Source organism: Pituophis catenifer, unplaced genomic scaffold (genome assembly GCF_029215685.1).
Source record: "Pituophis catenifer annectens isolate HBS135680 unplaced genomic scaffold, rPitCat1.0.hap2 SCAF_14, whole genome shotgun sequence".
Classification (NCBI taxonomy): domain Eukaryota; kingdom Metazoa; phylum Chordata; class Lepidosauria; order Squamata; family Colubridae; genus Pituophis; species Pituophis catenifer.
This window is the reverse complement of record NW_027256894.1, coordinates 7797235-7820294: the sequence shown is the minus strand read 5'-3', so window position 1 is coordinate 7820294 and position 23060 is coordinate 7797235. Positions and strand designations below refer to the sequence as shown.

Genomic DNA, 23060 nt, shown 5'->3' with positions numbered 1-23060 from the left:
TGAAGTATAATTTAAATGCCTCCAATCTGGTACAGGTAATCCTCAACTTATGTTCACAATTGGGGCCAGAATTTCTACTGCTAAGCAATCCGTTGTTAAGTGAGATACACCCGATTTTACGACTTTTTTTTTTGCCATGGTGGTTCAGTGAATCACTGGAGTTCTTTGGTGAATCATATAATCATTAAGTGAATCCAGCTTCGTCCCTGGATTTTGTGGTTGGAAGCCAGCTGGCAGGATCGCAAATGGTGATCACATGATCGCCCCCCCCGCCCCTTCCCAGATGCTACAACCATTGTAAATACACTCCGGTTGCCAAGTGCCCAAATTTTGCTCGCATGACTGGGGGGATGCTGCTACAGTCGTAAATGCAAGGACTTTTGCCAGTGCCATCGTACCTTTTAGTGGCCTCTAATGAATGGGTTTAAAATTGAGAACTAGCTGTATTTTCCTGGCATGAGGGACCAACTTCCATGCTACTTGGGAATTAATATGATGGAAGTCAACACACCTGGATGGTACCAGATGGGGAAACCTGTTTGATCCATTATTGGCTCTTTGAAAATGCTTCTTGCATTTCTCTGAAGGCCAATGAAACACCATGAAAGATATGTAAAGCATTACATAAGCAGAACCTTCCCATACCCCTCAATATTGGCAAGGATTATCTAGCTTTTTTTCTTTCTTCTTTTACTTGCTTGTCTTTTTACTATATTTTCTTTTCTTCAGACATATTTCTTATTGCATGTGTAAAATCATTGAATAAAAACTCAAAAAGTATTGGTATGATGTGGGGTCTTTTCTAGTTCATGAATTAATAGGCGGGGGCTGGGATTCTCACAGAGCTGCCCGTTGAGAAGCAAGGGTACCAAAGCTTATTGGACTTTTTGAGGGACTCTAACTACAGGACTTTCACTTCGTCTTCTTACGGCAGTCCTCTCTCTAGAAGGGCTTGCTGGAAACCTGCTGGGCACGTTCCTTAAGGACTGGAACACGTTTTCTCGCGTGTCTCTTTCGTGACAGTTGAACGTTAACGCAATGCCCACGTTGCTCTTCATAACTCTGGAAGAGCTGTCAGAGGTCCCATCGAAACATCGTCCCAGAGCTATTTCTTTGGCTGTCCGAGGATCTTGATCGGTCACGGTATAGATCCCATAGTTGTGTCCAAGCGGATCGAGAGGAGCCAACATTGTATATTCGCTGGAGTCATTGTTCATGGCCATGGGGAGGTGGTTTACCAGATATTCATGCAACATGTTGTTCACATTCTCCCTGTAACAGCTGCCCTGAGGGATAATCTTCACCAGCGTCCGATCAACGCGTTCTTGGTCGTACAACATGCCACTGCACTTGAACTCTAGACACGCTGTTGAAAGGTTAGGATGGCCCATAGCACGGATGCTCCTCACATCCCTGATGCCGTACAATTGGCCAACAGTCCGTGGATGGGTGCCCCCTGTGTTGCGAGATCTCACAATCAATTCAAGGGGCCCGTTGATCCTCACTTTAATATAACATGCCCTGAATTCCATTGGTTTGGGCCACCAAGCCAAGAAGTCTTCCGTCCAGTTCATGGGGTCATCCTCATTAAAAGGAACGGTGTTGTAGTCGTATTTGTCTCCTTCGACTCTGTAAAACCTGAAGTGAGCCGCGGAGGGGAGAGCAACTTCACACTCGTGCAGCTTTTCATAAGGGTATATGGGACCATTGCTCTCTCCGGTGATGTTGGGAGTAGGCTTGGCCACGCTGATCCTGAAGGCCGTTTTCTTCACGTTGGGGTCCAGATGATCTGTTCTCCTGTACTTGAGCTTGCTGAGGTACGGTTGTGGCACTCCCACAGTAAAAGGGTTAAGCTGGGGGGAGGAAGCAACCGCTTCAAGTTCTTCTCCTCCAAGACTAGCCATGATGTAGGCACTGTAGGCATCTGGATTTTGGTCATCACAGAAAGCTGGGACGCAAACACCACTAGAGCCAGTGACGGCACTATCAAAGCGCCCCCAAGCTCTGGGGTTAGTAGAGTATCCTGGGGTTGGTTCTAAGTTGATAACAGAAACAACCACACCTGCAACCTGTTCACTGGATAGGTATCTCTCGCTTCGGTAAGCACGTACCTTGATGTAGCACCGTCTGTTTTCGGGGACGTCCAAGTTGAACAGCCTCCTTTCTCGTATCTCCATGTTGCCCACCAGAAACGTCCTCTCCTCTCGCTTTCCACGCCTGTTGTGGTCCAGTTCGAAATCCCCTTCTTCCTCCCACAAACCCGTTTGTGGATTCAGAGACCAAAGTTTCATCCCTTGTAGATGTTCTGGCATTTTGATCTGAGCAGAGTCCAGGTGGACTTTTACTTGACCCGCGTTGAGCGATTCTGTGGCCGTTTCGTCCATGAAATCCATAGAAAACATGCCGTACGTCCTCAGAGGAAGCATGTCCCCTTCGGCATCTACAAAATTCAAGTCAGACTGTGCAGTGGCTGCACCGGAGACATTTCTGGGGTCCAGGAAAGTCACGCTGGCTTTCACTTTCCCTGCGTAGAGTTCTCCGTTCAGTTTGTAAAATGTATTAGGAGGGATTTCAAGTTCAGCGATCGGATCTTCTCCCTCCATTTCTCCCAAGGAAATCATGTTGGTCTCTGTGGATTCTAGTGTGATCGGTGGCTTTTTCCTTAACATCCTGACCTCGTGGAAAACTGCTCCGCCATTTCTGTTGAATGGCAACACTTTGGTGGTGTTTACAAATTTTTGCATGCGGTCCACAAAGGTGAGGACCAGTCTCTCGGTGTCTGGGGGCACTTGCACAGAAAAAGTGCCCTTGTAGCCCGTCATGCTGATCCTGTTGCTCCCCATGTAGATGTGACCAAACCTCATGGGCTCTCCCGTATCAGACGCCACAGCTCTTCCTCGTACAGTGACCTTGACCTCGGTGCACTTCTGGCAGCCACATTCCACCGTGACCTTGATGGGAAGCATGTAGCCGGCACATGTTATATCCCGTGTTTCCATCTTGGAGACCCCACAGCAGTAAGTGATGGTGTCCTTGCACCAGAAACCTTCACGTAACGTTCCGGAGCATGTCGTAGGCAAACATCTACCAACATCGTAGTAGAAAGAATTGGTTGAGTTTTGAAAGCAATCATGGGGCAGTCGGATATGATAACTCTCGGGCCTGGAGTCACAGGATGCTCGGTTCTTTCCTGTTAAAATCAATTCCATAGGTTACTTATCAAGTTGTGGCCATCTCACTGGTAAGAGTTGTCTTAAACCAGGGATGGTCTACCTTTTCATTGGTGGTAAGGTCACTTTTTACAAAGATCACAATACGGAGCAGGAGGAACCTGCAAATGGGCAACTTCATACAGTGAGGGGACACCGGGACTTGTTCTAGATAAGAGAAATATGGCAACTTGGATTTTTCTAGACTTCTTTCTAAGATAGAGAAAAGGGCGTCTTTGATTTTTTTCTACTTTTTTCTAGCCAGATAAAAGGGCATCTTGGGTTTTTCTTTTTCTAGATAAAGGGAAAAGGGTGTCCAGGATTTTTCTAGACTTTTTTCCTAGATAGAGGAAAAACATCTTGGATTGTTTTTTTTTCTAGACAGACAAAAAAAGGGCATCTTGGATTTTTCTAGACCCCCCCCCCCTTTTTTTTTTTAGATAGTGAAAAGGGCGTCTTGGATTTTTCTAGACTTTTTTCCGAGATAGAGAAAAAGGGTGTCTTGGATTTTTACCCTGTTAATAAAAATGCTAAACCCAGGTGGAGGAGCGGAGTGCCTCAAAAGAGCAAAAATCCTTTCGTCCACTTTGATTTAACCCTGGTTTGAGTTATAAGAAAAGCCCTCACAAAAGTAGAAAATGCAGGTGGTCCTCGAGTTATGACCACAATTGAGCCCAAAATTTCTGCCGCTGAGAGAGACCGTTGTTAAAGTGAATTTTGCCTGATTTTACGACCTTTCTTGCCTTTCTTCTCTCCTTGCTTAGTTTCCATCCGTTGTTTCTTCTCTTGTCTTCTGGTGCTTTGGAAAATAGCTTGACCCTCCCTCTTCTTTATGGCAACTGTAATAATAATACCTACCACCATCACCAGCCATTCCACATCTGAATATTTTACGGATCCCTGTGCCAAATCTTGCCTTTTGCCTGTCCCTGCCCAGCCTGTGTGAATTGCTTTTATCCCCCGCCCCCAATTTATGCATTTACATCAAGGGTGGATTCTACTTACCTATACTACTGGTTCGCAACGGGGCCGCACACGCGCAAATCATCATTTATAATGTCCGGGCGGGTGGGCAAAGCCTCCCGCCGATTTTACTACTGGTTCTATCAAACCGGACAGAACCAGGAGAAACCCACCACTGATATACATGCATGCGTGCTTAAACACCTTCACAGCTCTATTGGTTTGGCTCTACACAACAGTCCATTTTCTCATTTGGCCACTTGGGGAAAATTAATTGCTCATCTCTGACCTAGCCTACTTCTTGCTCCCTCCGAGGTCTTCCCCCCCAAAACAACTCACCTATGAGAGAAAGGGTTGCGCTTTGGGACTTGACCGAACCTGCTTCATTGCTGGTCTTACAAAAATATCGTCCGGTTTGGTTCATCTTCAAATTCTTCAAAATCAAGTTGCTTTTATATTTATAAAGGGCAGGGTCCAGCAGAGTATCGTTGTGGAACCTATAAGAAAGATCAGAACGGCAACTCAGAAACGAAACTATCTTCTGTCTAGGGCAGGGGTGGGCTTCAAAAATTTTAGCAAGGGGTTTTCTGCCTGGTCGCTGGGTGGGCGTGGCCATGGTGGGCGTGGCCTAGTCACAGTGGTGGGATTCAGCCAGTTCGCACCACTTCGGGAGAACCGGTTGTTAACTTTCTGAGCAGTTTGGTGAACTGGTTGTTGGAAGAAATTATTAGGGCAGAGAACCGGTTGTTAAATTATTTGAATCTAGTCGGCCTGTACCACCATGTGAGTGAGGGGGTGTTTTTGCCCTCCCCAGGCTCCAGAGGCCTTCCTTGAGCCTCTGGGAGGGCGAAAACGGCCTCCCCAGACTCTGGAGGCCAGAAACGGGCCCGTTCCCAAACTTCCAGCAGGCCCGTTTTTCGCCTTCCCCGAGTCTCCACATGCGTCCTGCACTTACCTGCATCCAAACTGGGCCGCATGGGGACTCCTGGGAGGGGAGGGACAAGCGGGGCCAACCAGGAGTGGGATTTGAGGGTTCTCCGAACTGCACAGAACCTTAGCTAGAGGTTCTCCCGAACCCCTGCAAACCCCCAGCAGCCCACCCCTGGTCTAGGGGTCTACAGCAGATGTTTCTCAGATACCTCCCCCCCCCAATTGTTCTGAATTTGGAAGAAATGGCTGCGAAAAATAGTTGTCTCACCAGGCAAGTTGAGCTATAAAGTTAACTTAAGGCAGTTTGTCTCAACCTGGTTAACTTTACAAGGCTGGGCCTAACTGCAGCTAACTCAGGAAGTGGGGGTAGAGGATTGGGGGTGTCTCCATCCCCTGCTTTCTGCAACAGTGCATTGCAACAGTATTATAAATGCAGATTTCTTCCAGGTTTTGCCATCTAGTGAGGTTATCCGAGAAGGACTTTCACAAAGAAGACGGGGACCGACTTATTTTCCAAAGCACAAGAAGGCAAAATAAGAAACAGTGGTTGGAAACTAATCAGGGAGAGAAGCAACCTGGAACTAAGGAGAAATTTCCTGATGGTGAGAACAATCAATCAGTGGAATGGTTTGCCTTCAGCGGTTGTAGGTGCTCCATCGCTGGAAGCCTTTAACAGAAACTGGACATTCATTGGTCTGAAATGATATAGGGTTTCCTGCTTGAGCTGGGGGTTAGACTGGAAGGGGTGTCGGCAACCTGTGGCTCCGGAGCCGTATGCGGCTCTTTTGTCCCCCTGCTGTGGCTCCCTGTTGGCTGAACCCATCACTGGCTGGCCCCGCCCCGCCCCTCACCCTCCTCTCTCAGTCACTCCTTGCCTGGCCTGAGAAGATAAGGGTGACGGCAGGGGATGGAGATTCGCTCCATATTCCAGAGTGGGAGCGAGGCGCTCCTGTACTTGCTGACTATATGTAGTCAGACGCCACTGACTCTTTTTTATGATTTTCAGAGAGAGAGAGAGAGAGAGAGAGAGAGAGAGAGAGAGAGAGAGAGAGACAGAGACAGAGACAGAGACAGAGACAGAGAGAGACAGAGACAGAGACAGAGAGAAAGAGAGACAGACAGAGACAGAGAGAGAGAGAGAGAGAGAGAGAAACAGAGAGAGAGAGAGAGTGACACGGAGAGATACCTGTTTCCCACATAAAACCTGTGTAGGCGTGGCTGGGGTGTGTGTCATGTGACTAGGTGGGTATGAGTGACATCGAGTTGGCCACGCCCACCAGGTTTTGTGGCTCCTGGTGTTTTCTGTGGGAAACAGGTCCAAATGGCTCTTTGAGTATTTAAGGTTGTGGACCCCTGGATTAGAAGACCTCCAGGGTCTCTTCCAACTAAAGGAAGGAGGAGGAGAAGAAGAAGAAAGTCCAGTAGAGATTAAGACATTCCATGAAACATTAAAATACCCATCTGGAAACTAGCCTAAATCTTGAAATATAATCCAGATGCATTTCCTGCTGCCCTCTACCTGTATGGGCTTTGGGCTTCAGATCCCAGCATGCCCCTGCCAGCCCATGAGAATGCTGGGAAAGTACCGAGCATTGATGTTCCTCACATGAAGATATTGCTAGCTTTGCAACACTTGGAACTATAGGTAGTCCTCAATTTTACAATCTTTCATTTAGCAACCAGTCCAAGTTACAAGAGCACTGAAAAACAATGACCTACAATCAGTCCTTGCACTTAAGCATCCCAGCATCCCTACAGTCATGTGATCGAATTGCCACCTTCTCTGTTGTCTTCTGACAAGCAAAGTCAATGGGGGCAGCCAGATTCGCTTAACGACCTGGTATTATTTTTTACTTAAAAGCTACCGTGACTTATTTAACGACCCTGGCCAAAAAAAGGTTGTAAAATCAAGCATGTCTCACTGAACCATCTTGCTCAGCAATGGAAATTGCTGGTCCCAATTTGCTTGTAAATCAAGGATTATCTTTAATTTTGGAAGCAATCTTTAATTATTGGTTCGATTTATATGCCGCCCTTCTCTGGAGACTCAAGGCGGCTTACAATGGGTTAAGCAATGGCCTTCATACTTTTGTATATACCTGCTTAGTAGGGCTTTCGGGCCCCCCCTAAGCGGTGTTCTTGTTTATACAAAGTCAGCTTATTGCCCTCACAATCCGGGTCCTCATTTTACCTACCTCGGATGGATGGAAGGCTGAGTCAACCTTGAACCTGGTGAGATTTGAACTCACAGTAATTGCAGGCAGCTGGCAGCTAAATGCTACTTAAGCACTTAACAGCGCTTTAGTCCGCTGCTCCACCAAGGCTCCACCAATCAGCCTATCTTTCCTCCTGTAACCCCGTTTTAGTCTCTTACCACCAATATCTGCCAGGTGATGGATTTCCAGTGGCGTGACAACAGAACGACACACTCTGACCCTCTCTTCTGGCTTTGTTTTCTGGATGCATCGTCATGTACGGTTTTTCTAAAAAAGGGAAAAAAAAACATTTGAACCTTTCCTCACCAATTGCAACGGCCAGATTTGCTACCTTCTGTGTTTTGACTCATCCAGAAGATCCTGTAAGAATCTCTGCCATTCAGCAGGTTCTGACAGGTTCTGGAGAACCGGTAGCGAAAATTTTGAGTAGTTCGGAAAACCAGCAAATACCACCTCTGGCTGGCCCCAGAGTGGGGTAGGAATGGAGATTTTGCAATATCCTTTCCCCCAGGAGTGGGGAGGGAATGGAGATTTTGCAATATCCTTCCCCCAGGAGTGGGGAGGGAATGGAGATTTTGCAATATCCTTCCCCCAGGAGTGGGGAGGGAATGGGGATTTTGCAGTATCCTTCCCCTGCCACGTCCACCAAGCCACACCCACAGAACTGGTAGTAAACAAATTTGAATTCCACCACTGTGTAAGATGGATGTACAGTATGCTAACCTCAACCTCTTACAGAAACATGGACTTCAGTGCCTAGAATTTCCCCGCCGCTGGGATCATTGCTGAGAATTTTTGAGTCGAACAACACATCGACAAGGAATCCAGTCTGGGAAAAGTTGACTCGATTCGATGGGCAGCTGAATCTTGCTTCAGATAAAGGTAACAAACCTACCTGAAAGTCCTTCCTCCTCTTATTTTTACCCCCTCAAAGACAACAAGCCTTGTGAGATGGGTTGGGACTGAGAAAGAGATCTTCTGACAGATCTGCTCTCTGCTATTAGAACATAGAAAGTAGATAAATCAAATTGGAAGGACATTGGAGGTCTTCTAGTCCAGAATTCCCAGAATTCCCCAGTTGGGAGTTGAAGTCCGCCAGGCTTAAAGTTGCCAAGGTTGGAGACCCCTGTTCTAATCTAATCTTTTTTTTTTAATTTGATTTATATGCCGCCCTTCTCCGGAGACTCAGGGCGGTTTACAGTGCGTTAAGCAATAGCCTTCATACTTTTGTATATTTTATACAAAGTCAGCTTATTGCCCCCACAAACTGGGTCCTCATTTTACCTACCTTAGAAAGGATGGAAGGCTGAGTCGACCTTGAGCCTGGCGAGATTCGAACTTACTTTAATTGCAGACAGCTGGTGTTAAATTACAGTGCCTTTGTCTGCAGAGCTATCCAGGCTCTGTAGACTCCCTGCTCAAGCAGGATATCTTATACTATTCCTGACGAATGGCTGTCCAGTCTCTTCTTGAAAAGCTCCAGCGATGGAGCTCCCACAACTTCTGGAGGTAGGCCATTCCGGTGATTGATCGTTCTCATTGTCAATAAATTTCGTCTTAGTTGTAGGTTGATCTCTTTAATGATCTTCCACCCATTACTTCTTGTCCTGTCCTCTTATGCTTTGGAAAATAAAATAAAATCTTCTCTGCCCCTCAAGTACTAGAAGTCTGCTATCGTAACACCCATGGTCCTTTTGTTTTACATAATCAGGGCGCATAAGAGCCGAGGTGGCGCAGTGGTTAGAGTGCAGTACTGCAGCCTACTTCAGCTGACTGCTAGCTGCACTTCAGCAGTTCAAATCTCACCAGGCTCAAGGTTGACTCAGCCTTCCATCCTTCCAAGGTGGGTAAAATGAGGACACAGATTGTTGGAGGCAATAGGCTGACTCTGTAAACTGCTTAGAGAGGGCTGTAAAAGCACTGAAGAGGTATATAAGTTTAAGTGCTATTGCTATTCCTTCCTTCCTTCCTTCCTTCCTTCCTTCCTTCCTTCCTTCCTTCCTTCCTTCCTTCCTTCCTTCCTTCCTTCCTTCCTTCCTGTACAGTGGTTAGAATGCAGTATTGCATGCTAATTCTGCCAGCTGCCAGCAGTTCAATCCTGACTGGCTCAAGGTTGACTCAGCCTTCCATCCTTCCGAGGTGGGTAAAATGAGGGCCCAGATTGTTGGAGGCAATAGGCTGATTCTATAAACTGCTTAGAGAGGGCTGTAAGCACTATGAAGCGGTATTTAAGTCTAAGTGCTATTGCTATAAGCGTGCACTGTGAGAGCAATTCTGATTACATATCAGAATGCTGATATGCTCATGCATGATAGTTATCACAGTCCAATCCTACGGAACCGCAAGAATCATGAAGTCTATTCTGCCGCTGAATTGGGGCCCAAAGATTCCTTACCTGCTCTTTTCAAGTAGATACGGACAGCCGAGTAATTTTCAGCACTCTCTGACAAAGTGATCACAGCCGTCGCATACTTGGATTTTTTAATTTGCAGGGTGGTTTTTCCATCGGGGCACACGCCAGGGATCTCGAAGGCCCCATTGTGGCCTGACTCTGTTAAGAACTTCGATGGCTTCGCTTGCAGATAGAGGTGGGCTCCATTTGCCGGGGCGCCATCTTGAAGGGCAACGGTGCCATGGAGTAAATGTTCTTGGCAAAAACATGCGCTGCAGTCGGCATTCGCCCAACCCCTGGAGCACATCATGTTGCAAACTGAAAGGTGTAAGAAAAGCATGAGTGACTCCAGGTTATTATTATTATTGTTATTTTTGTCTCTTTCTCTCTAAAATCAGACAGATGAGGAGGAAGAGGAAACAAACAAGTCATTTTTCACTCTGGACAGGGGCGAAATGTAAAATTTGTTATTACCGGTTCTGTGGCGTGGCTTGGTGGGGGGAAAGGGGGTGTAATGTGACTGGGTGGGCATGGCCAACTTTTTTTAAAAAAAACTTTTCAAAGCATTTTTTCTACAACCTCTTCAGCCGAAGAGGTTGCAAAAAAATGCTTTGAAAAGCCTCTGACGATCAAGCAATTCAGCTGGGATCGTCAGAGGCTTTTCAAGGCATTTTTTTTACCACCTCTTCGGCTGAAGAGGTTGCAGAAAAAAATGCTTTGAAAAGCCTCTGATGATCCCAGCTGAGCCACAGGATCATCAGAGGCTTTTTTTTTTTTTTTACTTTTAAAAGCATTTTTTTGGCCGAAGAGGTTGTAGAAAAAATGCTTTTAAAAGTTAAAAAAAAAAAAAAGCCTCTGATGATCGTACGGCTCAGCTGGGCATGGTGGGGGGGGGCAGGGATTTTTGCTACCGGTTCTCCAAACCACCCACCTTCATTGCTACCAGATTGGGTGATCCGGTCCGAACCGGGAGCATTTCACCCCTGCTTCTGGATACGGGTTTTCCAAACCTCACCAAAATGCCAAAAAGATCTCAGCAATCCCCCAGCCAGCTGTTCTACAATTCTGGGAGTTGAAGTCCACACATCTTAAAGTGGATGAGGTTGAGAAACACGGAGCTAAACCAGAGTTTAATTTGTGTGTATTGTTTAATGGACTTCTAAGTTGGCCATGCCCACCAAGTCACATGACCACCTAGCCATGCCCACCCAGCCAGTCTGGCTGCCCCAACAGTCTGAGGGACTTTGAATTGTTTAAAAAGTTTGAGGACCCCTGCCCTATACAGACCTTTCTCATGGTACAAGTCAGTGGTGGGTTTCAAATTTTTTTACTACCGGTTCTGTGGGTGTGGCTTGGTGGGCATGGCATGGCTTGGTGGGCGTGGCTTGGTGGGCATGGCAGGGGAAGGATACTGTAAAATCTCCATTCCACCCACTCCAGGGGAAGGTTACTGCAAAATCCCCATTTCCTCCCGATCAGCTGGGAGTTGGGAGGCAGAGAATAGATGGGGGCGGGACCATTCAGAATTTTTACTACCGGTTCTCCAGAACTGGTCAGAACCTGGTGAAACTCACCTCTGGTACAAGTACAACTGGGGCAACCTCTTTTCTGCTGGGTCTCCAAGATGTTGCCATCATCTTATCTCCAGCCCCTGAGAGAGGCAGGCTTAAGCCTTCTTTCACTTGTGTAGTCAAAGCTGCTTCCCCCTTTTTCTACAGCAGCCCCTTCCCCGCTTTAGATGTCCCTGGCTCCATGCGTATTGCTGAACTTAATTGCACGGCCATCAGGTTCCTAGAAAATACCTTTGCAAGGGGGTCCCAGGCAAGCCCTCTCTTCCTCGCTGATGTCCTTGCAGCGCGGATCCATGAAAGTATCCGCAAGGCACATCCTTCTCCGAGTCTGCACACCGGCTCGGTTACATTTTCCAGAACAGGAGCTCCACGTTGACCACGATGACCAGACGGACTTGGAATTGCCAGCCAAAGACCCTGGAAGGGAGACACAGCCAGCAGCCATCTTAGGAGGTTGAGCAAGATGAGTCTGAGAAGACTTGAAAAGACTTATTATTATTACTATTATTATTATTATTATTATTATTATTATTATTATTATTATTATTATTATTATTATTATTATTATATCTTTGGTGAGATTCACAGCCTTTGAGGCTGGTTAATAGCTGAGCAGCTCGAGTCCTAACCAAGGTCCTAGGAACTGTTAAGGTATCATCGGAGGATGTAAGCTGTTCCGAGTAAGGTGGTTTTTTGGAGAGTCAAAATGCTCAAGTCCGATAAATTTAGATTATTATTATTATTATTATTATTATTATTATTATTATTATTATTATTATTATTATTATCATCATCATCATCATCATCATCTTAATAACCATGTTACTAACTGAATAATTGCAGCGATTCACTGAACAACTGTGCCAAGAAAGGTCGTAAAATGGGGCAAAAAACTCACTTAACCGATGCCTCATTCAGCAACGAAAACGTTGGGCTCAAATTGTGGTCGTAAACCGAGGACTCCCTGTATTTGCCCAACCCCCTCCTGAAAAATTAAATACCGCTCTTACCCAAAGGACAGAGAAAACGCACTGCATAATTGAAGCACGTTTGCCCCGGGGGCTGCTCCTTATTCAGGCACCAGAATCCCTCGTGGACACTGGAGTGGACCACCTGGCCCGAACTGGTGGCGGGGACCCAGTCGGTGGTCCGGGCTTCGATCTGGATGGGACTTGGACACACCCTGTTCCGGTAATAGAAGCGAATGGCATCTAAGCGCTCGTAATCCCCGTTCCCACCGGGATGATCAATGTTGAACCAGCTGGTCCACGTTTCTTGGTCTGAAGAAGAAAGAGAGAAAGATTCTATTCCTCTGCATAAACAGAGGAATACAATCAAGATCACGTGAAGTATTTATACCACTTAATAATGCCTTGGTAAGGCCACACTTGGAATATTGCATTCAGTTTTGGTCGCCACAATGTAAAAAAGATGTGGAGACTCTGGAAAGAGTGCAGAGAAGAGCCACAAAGATGATGAGGGGACTGGAGGCTAAAACATATGAAGAACGGTTGCAGGAACTGGGTATGTCTAGTTTGATGAAAAGAAGGACTAAGGGTGACATGATAGCAGTCTTCCAATATTTCAGGGGCTGCCACAAAGAAGCGGGAGTCAAGCTATTTTCCAAAGCACCAGAAGGCAGGACAAGAAGCAATGGGTGGAAACTAATCAAGAAGAGAAGCAACTTAGAACTAAGGAGAAATTTTCTGACAGTTAGAACAATTAACCAGTGGAACAACTTGCCTCCAGAAGTTATGAATGCTCCAACACTGGAAGGTTTTAAGAAGATGTTGGATAACCATTTGTTTGGTGTAGGGTTTCTTGCCTGGGCAGGGGGTTGGACTAGAAGACCTCCAAGGTCCCTTCCAACTCTGTTATTCTATTCTATTCTATTCTATTCTATTCTATTCTATTCTATTCTATTCTATTCTATTCTATTCTATTCTATTCTATTCTATTCTATTCTAAAGGCGAACTGCAAATCGTATGGCCACAGAAAGGGGAATTGTCATCAGTAGTGGTATCCGGCTGGTTCTATCCAGTTCGGGTGAATCAGTAGCAGAGGCTGCTGGAGACTCCGCCCACCTACCCGGACATCATCACATCCCATTTTTGAGGCTCTGCGCATGTGTGGAGATGGCATGCGCACGCTCACATTTGCAAACCGGTAATGAAGGTAAGTGAATACCATGATTGATTGTCATCCTTACTATTGTAGGAAGGAAAATCCGGGTCCAGTTCCAAGCCGGGAATAAAATGGAGGCTGCTTTTTGCCAAGTGAAACATTTTACTGAGTTGTAAGATAAAATAAAGAAACAAAATACAAAAGTAAATAGGAAAGCAGTGGGGGAAAGCTGGGGGGAAGAGAAGCAAGGAAGGGTTGGGAAAAAGAAAGAGAAGTGTTGACTTCCAACACTCTCTGTTGCAGTAGAATAAAGCCTTAACATCAAACCACAACTTTTTGGAGGCTTTTTTTCCATCATAATATAAACTAACCGTTTCTCATTTATCAATCTAATCGGTAAAACCCAAAATCAAAGTTTTACTCTTTTCCACTTCAAGTACAAAGTTCAGAAGCGGTCTCCAGGGGGAAACAAAAGCGTTAATATTATTTTCTTTAATCAAAATAGTCAATTTTGCCATTTCAGCCAACTCCATCAGCTTCTGCAGCCATTTGCCCATCCTGGGAATTGAAGTGTCCTTCCATTTTTGTGCATATAATAATCGAGTTCAACAGTGATGAAATCCTATTTTTTTTTTACTACCGGTTCTGTGGGCATGGCTTGGTGGGCATGATGTGGCTTGGTGGGCGTGGCTTGGTGGACATGGCAGGGGAGGGATACTGCAAAATCTCCATTCCCTCCCCACTCCGGGGAAGGATACTGCAAAATCCCCATTCCCTCCCCACTCCTGGAAGAAGGATATTGCAAAATCTCCATTCTCACCCCACTCTGGAGCCAGCCAGAGGCGGTATTTGCTGGTTCTCAGAACTGCTCAAAATTTCTGGTACCGGTTCTCCAGAACCTGTCAGAACTGTTAGATTTCACCCCTGGTGCTCAACATATCAAAGTTTCAATTGTTTTTTCTCCAAGTCTTTTTCTATTAGACCCAAAAGAAAAGTTTTGGGTTTCATCTTTATCTTCATTTTCAGAATTTTCTGTATTAAAATATGAATCATGTTCCAATTTTTATTTTATTTTTTGCTTTATCACATGTCCACCATAAAGGATAGAAAGTCCCTTCTTTACTTTTACACTTCCAACATTCATTTGACATGCCTTCATACATCTTTGATAGCTTATCTGGCATTAAATACCAGCGATACATCATCTTATAAATATTTTCTTTTAAATTATCCAGGTTCAGTTCCAAGCCGGGAATAAAATGGAGGCTGTTTAAGATAGAAAGGTGCTTTTTCAGGAGGCAACAGGACTTTCTTGGGTTTTTTTTCCCTTTGAAGACGTTTCACTTATCATCCAAGAAGCTTCTTTAGCTCTGACTGGAGGGTGGGGAATGGAAGGATTTATATTCCTTGCAGACAGCTGGTCCTTTGCATCCTTTTAGAGGGTCGTTGAAGCACTTGGAGGTTTATCTGTGTCCTCAGGATCACCTGAATGGTGCTCCTGGTTCCTGTAATCTGCAATTTTTCTAGAAATATGTTCATGTTCCCACACCATTCCAAGAATGTCCATCCCAAATTGTATAGCTCAGTCATCCAGGTCATGGTTGTCCCAAAGGTGCTTTTTTCAGGAGGCAACTGGACTTTCTTATTTTTTCTTTTGAAGACGTTTCGCCTCTCATCCGAGAAGCTTCTTCAGATCTGACTGGATGGTGGAAAATGGAAGGGTTTGCAAATCTTTTAGAAATCCGTTCATACTCCCACACCATTCGAAGGGTGAAATCCTTCCATTCTCCAGCATGGATGGAGTTCAGAGGTGGGTTTCAGCAAGTTCTGACCAGTTCTGGAGAACCGGTAGTGGAAATTTTGAGCAATTCTGGAGAACCGGTAGTAAAAATTCTGACTGGCACTGCCCCCATCTATTCTCTGCCTCCCAAGTCCCAGCTGATTGGAAGGAAATGGGGATTTTGCAGTAATCTTCCCCTGGAGTGGGTGGAAATGGAGATTTTACAGTATCCTTCCCCCTGGAGTGGGGACGGAATGGAGATTTTACAGTATCCTTCCCCTGCCATGCCCAACAAGCCACGCCCACAGAATCAGTAGTAAAAAAATTTGAAACCACTGATGGAGTTAGGAGAATCTGTCTTCTGTCCACAGCATTTTGTGCTTAAGGATCGCCTGCATATTTCACTCAGAATGGGGATTAAGGCTGCACATAGCTTTTAAAAATATCTGTTATTTTAAACACTTTGTGTTTGCGGCAATTAACCTAACATTAATCTTCAGAGTAAATTACTTGTTAAAACTGAGATTCCCTGTTGTGATTTACGATGTCAGGAAATCTCTGACTTATAAACTGTTGATAACTACTGTAGACTAGGCTTTAGCTTTTAGCAAAAAGAGACGATCTGTTTCTAGGGGTGTTAGCCAGAACAAATTAAGCTTTAGCAAGGATTAATCTGTTTTCCATTATCGAAGGGCACAGAGACAGACTGACAGGATCTTTCATAAATTAACCCACTTTAATTTGTTGTTTAAAACGTAATAACAAGCATATGGCATCTTAATTCTTTCTTAAAACAGAACTGCACGGAGTGGAAAATGACTTACTGTCTGAATTGTGTTTGGTCAAAAGACTGTAGGGCTTTCGTCCATTGGAGATCCAGCTCACTGATTGTTTTAAAATCCGTTCACCTTAGGGAGGGGAAAAACAGAAACAAACAAACAAAAAATGCTGTAAAAAAAAAGAATAGGCTGTTTTTAAATTCTGGCTTCCCCCCCCCCCAAATGCTGAGGCCAAGAAATTAGGGTGAGCCCAACGAGTAGGCTGAATGAGATATTTCACTTGCTGTCCATTTTGGCACACTGAATATTGTTTAATCAATGTTGTTGTTTTTAGAGTTGTTTTAATTCTGGTTTTATTTTGGCTTTCTGTGTTTCTTTTGTTTTTTAGCTCACTCGAATATATTCTGAATTGTGAAAATGGGTGGGATATAAATTGCTTAAATAAACAAACTAACCTTAAAACACTGGAAGTTTTTAAGAAGAGATTGGATAACCATTTGTCTGAAGTGGTGTAGGGTTTCCTGCCTAAGCAGGGGGTTGGACTAGAAGACCTCCAAGGTCCCTTCCAAATATTCTATTCTATTCTATTCTATTCTATTCTATTCTATTCTATTCTATTCTATTCTATTCTATTCTATTCTATTCTATTCCATTCCATTCTCCATTTTATTCCATTCCATTCCATTCTATTATGTCAAGGACTATCTGTAGCCACACTAGGCCATGTAATGTCAGGGAGAGTTGCTTTGTACCACAGCTAATAGCAGTCTCAGCAACTGTACAGCAGCAAGGGAAGATTTTATGAAAAAATATTATAAAATAGAAATTAATAACATAAAACCTAAAGGGTAGGGTCACCCTCGGGTCACCCTAAACCTAAACCTGCTTGTTTTCTCCAAGAATGGCCCCTGGATTTGAAACGCCGGTCAACCATTCGACCGGATGGTATAAGCTCTCTTGCCTTGAACAGGGGGCTGGACTGGAAGATCTCTGAGGCCCCTTCCCCCTTCTCATTCTATGTTCAAGGCCAGGGGTCTGCACCCTTAAATGCTCAAAGAGCCATTTGGACCCGTTTCCCACAAAAAAGAAAACATCGGGAGCCACAAAGCCTGGGTGGGTGTGGCCAACTCGACGTCACTCACTCCCACCCAGTCACATGACACCCCCAGCCATGATGACCAAACAAGATTTGAAAGTCCTTTCCCATCCTTCTGAGCCAATCAAGCTCAAACTTTCAAAGCGGCTGATACCCAAGACAAAAACATAAAATCAAAATCCAGACAGGAGAAGGAAAAGTTAGTTGACACAGCTCCATCCTCTCCCGGTAGGAGATTTTGCAAGCTCACATAGAACAAGACACCTCTAAGGATTGCCGTGACTGTTTTGACTTTTCCCTCTTATTAATTCAATTTCTCATCCAACCTCGGGAAGCAAAGCAAATACAAAACTCAGAAATTGTCCCAATCCAGCCCTGAGCATTTTTTTTTAATTTGATTTATATGCCGCCCTTCTCCGGAGACTCAGGGCGGCTTACAATGTGCTCAGCAATAGCCTTCATCCTTTTTGTATATTTATACAAAGTCAGTTTATTGCCCCCACAATCTGGGTCCTCAATTTACCTACCTTAGAAAGGATGGAAGGCTGAGTCAACCTTGAGCCTGGTGAGATTCGAACTTACAGTAATTGCAGACAGCTGGTGTTAATCATAATGCTATTAGTCTGCTGAGCCACCAGGCCCACGACAGCAAAACAACAATGTTCCCACTGGGCTTTTCTTTCCATCCAAATTTGGAGGGTTTTCAATAAGGGTGTTCCTTATTGACAAGAACAGGTATTATACATCTAATAAAGTCATCTCCTTTCAGGTGACTTTGGTTCCAAGCCAGTAACATCTACAGGTGGGTTAAAATTCTGCAAGATAGTGGGTGCAGCATCACAATAGAAGCCTCTCATCTTTTATATGTACAGGTGGGTTTCAGTTGCAGCACTCTGCCCATCATAACAGAATCACAAGGGACCTTGGAGGTTCTCTAGTCCAACCCCTCCTCAGGCGGGAAACCCTATACCCGTGATGGCGAACCTATGGCATGGGTGCCACAGGTGGCACACACAGAGCCATATCAGTGGGCACATGAGCATTGCTGTAGCTCAGCTCCAGCGCGCATGTGTGCGCTGGCCAGCTGATTTTTGGGCCTTTCGGTCCCACCGAAAGTTGGGAAATGGGCTGCTTCCAGTCTCCCGGGGGGTGGGTGGGGAAGGCTGTTTTCACCCTCCCCAGGCTCCTAGAAAGCATCTGGAGCCTGGGGAGGGTGAAAAACGGGCCTACCGGGCCCACCGGGCCATCACGTGCTAAAAGCAGGGGGACATACATGCGTAGGGGTGGGGCGCATTGGATTATAGGTGTGGGCACACACGTAGGCGACCTTCCTGTGCTCCCCCCACTTTTGGCACGTGACGGCAAAAAGGTTAGCCATCATTGCTTTATATCATTTCAGACAAATGGTTGTCCAATCTCTTTTTTAAAACCTCCAGTGTTGGAGCATCCACAACTTCTGAAGGCAACTTCTGTTCCATTGGTTGATTGTTCTCACTGTCAGAAAGTTCCTCCTCATTTCTAGGTTGAATCTCTCCTTGATCAGTTTCCATCTATTGCTTCTTGTAATGATTTAAAATTGAGGACCTGTATACTGCATGACTTCGCAACTAACAACAACAATAAATACTGCACGAGTCAAAAAGAGGGCTGTGAAAATATCTACCGACCCCTCACATCCTGGATATAAATTGTTTCAACTTCTACCCTCAAAACGAAGCTATAGAGCTCTTCATACCAGAACAACTAGACACAAGAACAGTTTTTTCCCAAATGCCATCACTCTGCTAAACAACTAATTCCCACAACACTGTCAAATTAATTACTAAGACTGTATTACTATTCTTCTTCTCATCCTTACTAGTACTTGTCTCTTCCCACTTATGGCTATATCCATGTTGCTTGTATCTTTACAACTTATATTGTTTTATTGTTTCCTAGTATGATTTGATTGCTTATTAGTATCCTACACTAAGTGTTGTATCTTATGATTCTTGATGAATATATTTTATTTTTTCTTTATGTACACTGAGAGCATACGCACCAAAGACAAATTCCTTGTGTGTCCAATCACACTTGGCCAATAAAGAATTCTATTCTATTCTATTCTATTCTATTCTATTCTATTCTATTCTATTCTATTCTATTCTATTCTATTCTATTCTATTCTATTCTATTCTATCTTCGAGACCGCCTTCTGCCACCAAGAGCCTCCCGCTGGCCAGTACGCTCCTCGGGGTGTCGTCAGTCAAACAGTGTCGGCTGGCAGCCCCCAGGGGGAGAGCCTTCTCTGTGGGGGCACCTGCCCTATGGAACGAATTGCCCCTGGAGATAAGGAGGATTCCAGATCTACGCACCTTCCGCTGCGCCCTCAAGACTTTTCTATTCCAACAAGCTGGGCTGGCCTAACTCTTTTAATTGAGTAATTTAGTTCTTAATTTGATTTTAAATTGGGGGTGTTTTAATTGTCGTGGGCCAATACTATTTAATTTGTTTTAAACTATTTTTAAATTTTGTATTCTATGTCTTTTTATCTTTGGCTGTTCACCGCCCTGAGTCCTTCGGGAGAAGGGCGGCATATAAATTTGAACAATAAATAAATAAATAAATAAATAAATAAATAAATAAATAAATAAATAAATAAATAAATAAATAAAATTCTATTCATATCCTGCATATATTTTAACCTTAGAGCCTTGGTATTAGAGCCTTGGTAGTACAGTGGTCTAAGGCACCCTGTTATTAAGCTGGTTATTAAGACCAGCTGCCTGCAATTACTGCAGGTTCGAATCTCGCCAAGGCTCAAGGTTGACTCAGCCTTCCATCCTTTCTAAGGTAGGTAAATTGAGGACCCAGTTTGTGGGGGCAATAAGCTGACTTTGTATAAATATACAAAAAGGATGAAGGCTATTGCTGAGCACATTGTAAGCCGCCCTGAGTCTCCGGAGAAGGGCGGCATATAAATCAAATAAAAAAAACAAAAACAAAAACCTAGCCATGCATTTATCCATATAGTGATAATATTCAGATATACTGTCCCAAAGGTGCTTTTTCAAGAGGCAACGGGACTTTCTGGTTTTTCTTTGAAGATGTTTCGCTTCTCTTGAGAACTGAAGCCTCTTCTTGGATGAGAAGCAAAACGTCTTCAAGGAAAAACAAAGACAATCCAGTGGCCTCTTGAAAAAGCACCTTGGGGACAACCATGACCTGGATGACTGAAAATCTCCACAGACATCCAGATATATTCATACAGCTTTCTTGGTAGCCCAAGGGAAGGGGCTTGGCATTCCGTTTTTTTTCTGGAAAGAACTCAGTTGAAAACTATTTTTCCCATCATTGAAGCTAGAAAAAGGCATTTTATTATTGACCAAAAACTTTACGGTTCAGTCTGTTTATCTCATTTTCTCCAAATAGATAGGAGGGTTTTGCTCCAGTAGCTCAGATGAGAGTTAGATTTTGGATAGTAGGGAAGCACTGGGCAGGAACAGATCCAGTTGCAAATCCTGCAGCTATAAAAGTGTATAAAACACTTGGATTAATCTTTACAGAAAAATGTCATGCATCTGGCGTCTAAGACTTGTTTGGCGTAGACATTGTAACCCAGTCACAAAGAACTAAACTCATGGGTCAGTTTTAAGCTCTCTTTTTCTAAACCCTGCAAATGTTTGAGAAGATAGGTGTCAGCCAATAATTATAATAATGATGTAATCATGACTAATAATTAATTAAAATAATAATCAACCGAACCTAGTTAAAGCGGAAAGGCAGGCAGTTCGATGCAGACTGGGAGAGTACAGCTATGATGGCCATATTTTCTTGGAAAAAACAAAGGACTTGGAAAAAAAAAGGAGCAAATTTGAAACAGGTTCATATAAGACTAAACAAAAAATTGTTTATGTTTATAACTTTGCTTTACAAAGGGAAATTCGGGAGCAAAACCTGGAAACATTTTACAAAATTGTGTATTCTAATAAAAACTTCTAAAATCAAACAGATGTAAATTTACTTTCAAAAGACAATTCGTCGTCCCTATTTTTCACATTCTAATATGAAAGACTGTGCATTAAATTGTACTATTTGTATGGTAAAAGTTCAACGACCAAAATAAAAGACAAAAGTCCTTTTTAACTAAAGAGACATACTGTAGATTATATTCAAACAACATGTTTAACTAAATTAATAAAAATGTGACATGAACTCCAAATATTAAACTTGGTTAACTTTCCTTATGGGTGGTCTTAATAACGTAAAAATGAAAAGATGGGAAAATATGCTTCCAGATGATTTTGATTAAAGAAGACATTGAAGGACTGGGCTAATTTTATACTAATACAATATTAATAATTTACAGATTTTTCCCCCCTTCCTTTCTTTTTTGGGCCTTTATCTATTCATTTTATTCATTGTACCATAATCTATACTAAAACATATTGGCTTCTCTTTTGGTGACAATATATCGCATGAACCCAGCATTTCTGGCTTATTTGTGGTTTGTTGTGAATCAGAAAATAAATTAAATGTACTGTTTGGAAACAAAAAGTTATATTCTCAATGTTACCAAACCATGAAAAATCAATGCAGTAATCACTCAGGAATGTGGGTTTAAAAGTTTATCTGAAAAAAATCATACGTTGGGTTTGCACGTAACCCTAGAGAGACTCAGCACAGTTGGGTTGAACATATTGTAGGAAACCAATCATTTCTCTTGGCATATTTGTGCTTCGGTGTGAGTTGAAATGGATTTCTTCTTAAACATGGCTCAGATAACAGAATAACAGAGTTGGAAGCGACCTTAGAGGTCTTCTAGTCCAACCCCCTGTTCAGGCAGGAAACCCTATACCCATGATGGCGAACCTATGGTACACATGCCGGAAGTGCCATGCAGAGCCATCTCTCCGGGCACTCAAGCCATCGCCTGGTGCTCTTCCAGTTTCCGGGTGCTGACCAGCTGGTATTCACACATGAGGGAGCACCAGAAATTGGCAGAGTAGCTGCCCGGTGCACATGCGCGCGCCAGGTGGCTGGTCTTCTGATTTCCGGCACGTGCATGCCCACCAGCCACCTGGTCCTCCGGTTTCTGGTGCGTATGCACGCATGAACTCCAGCTGGCCGGTGCGCATGCATGAAACGGAAACCAGAAGATCATCTCCCCGGCACACGTGTGCGAAACGGGGCAGCTCTCTTATGGTTTCCAGCACACGCACACGCGCTTTCCCGTTTTGGCAGGCAGTGCCAAAAAGGTTCGCCAACATTGCCCTATACCATTTCACTCAAATGGTCATCCTATCTCTTCTTCAAAACCTCCAGTGTTGGAGCACCCACGACTTCTGGAAGCAAGTCGTTCCACGGCTTAATTGTTCTAACTGTCAGGAAAATTCCTCCTTAGTTCTAGGTTGGGTTGGCTCTGTGACACAAGATGAAGTGTGTAGCAACCCTGAGGAAGATCAGCCACGCTCACCAGAAATGCAGACAACTGCAAGGAAAAGGAAGGCAGGCAGAAGCTGTCTCTGTAATTCAATCATCCTTTGAACTCCAGAACAGGATTCTCCGATGCTAATTTCCAAGTGGGTCAAAATTGCATTTGGGTCATCACGCACTCTGGTTTTAAAATCTCCTTGGCTTTCCACAAATGGAAGAACAACCTGGGAAGAAGAAAACAAGACACATTTTACATCAATATGGACTCAATCTGGATTCCATGTAACACCCTCAACGAAATCAAACTCCGAGGCTTGAAGTTCCTCAAAGCTAACTTTTATTAGGGATGTCATATTGGCACATCTAGGAAAACCTGAATCTGAAAGCTTCCGGGTTTTCCTCACCTACAAGAAAGTTCAAGACCTTGCCCACATCTCCCACATGTCCACCACAGCTCCAATTAGTTCTTTCCCGAGCAGAAGACATCCTCCAATTTCTTCTTTGCACAGCTGCCGGACACCATGGCCTTGAACTTCTCTTAGAGAAGTTTGTTATGGCAATCTCTGCTTCATTCCCTCCCAACT

At 44.1% G+C, this 23060-nt stretch overlaps 1 protein-coding gene across 1 annotated transcript; it reads right to left on the bottom strand.

Annotated features, from left to right (window-relative positions):
- Window positions 1-755: 755 nt before the first annotated feature.
- Window positions 756-22580, bottom strand: CILP (cartilage intermediate layer protein). Its single transcript, XM_070953686.1, has 8 exons — window positions 22517-22580; window positions 16011-16094; window positions 12292-12561; window positions 11513-11698; window positions 9714-10028; window positions 7477-7585; window positions 4512-4669; window positions 756-3190 (listed from the first exon to the last, which is right to left on the bottom strand). The coding sequence occupies exons 1-8, from the start codon at window positions 22578-22580 to the stop codon at window positions 876-878; spliced, it is 3501 nt and encodes a 1166-aa protein (XP_070809787.1). The 3' UTR covers window positions 756-875.
- Window positions 22581-23060: the final 480 nt, after the last annotated feature.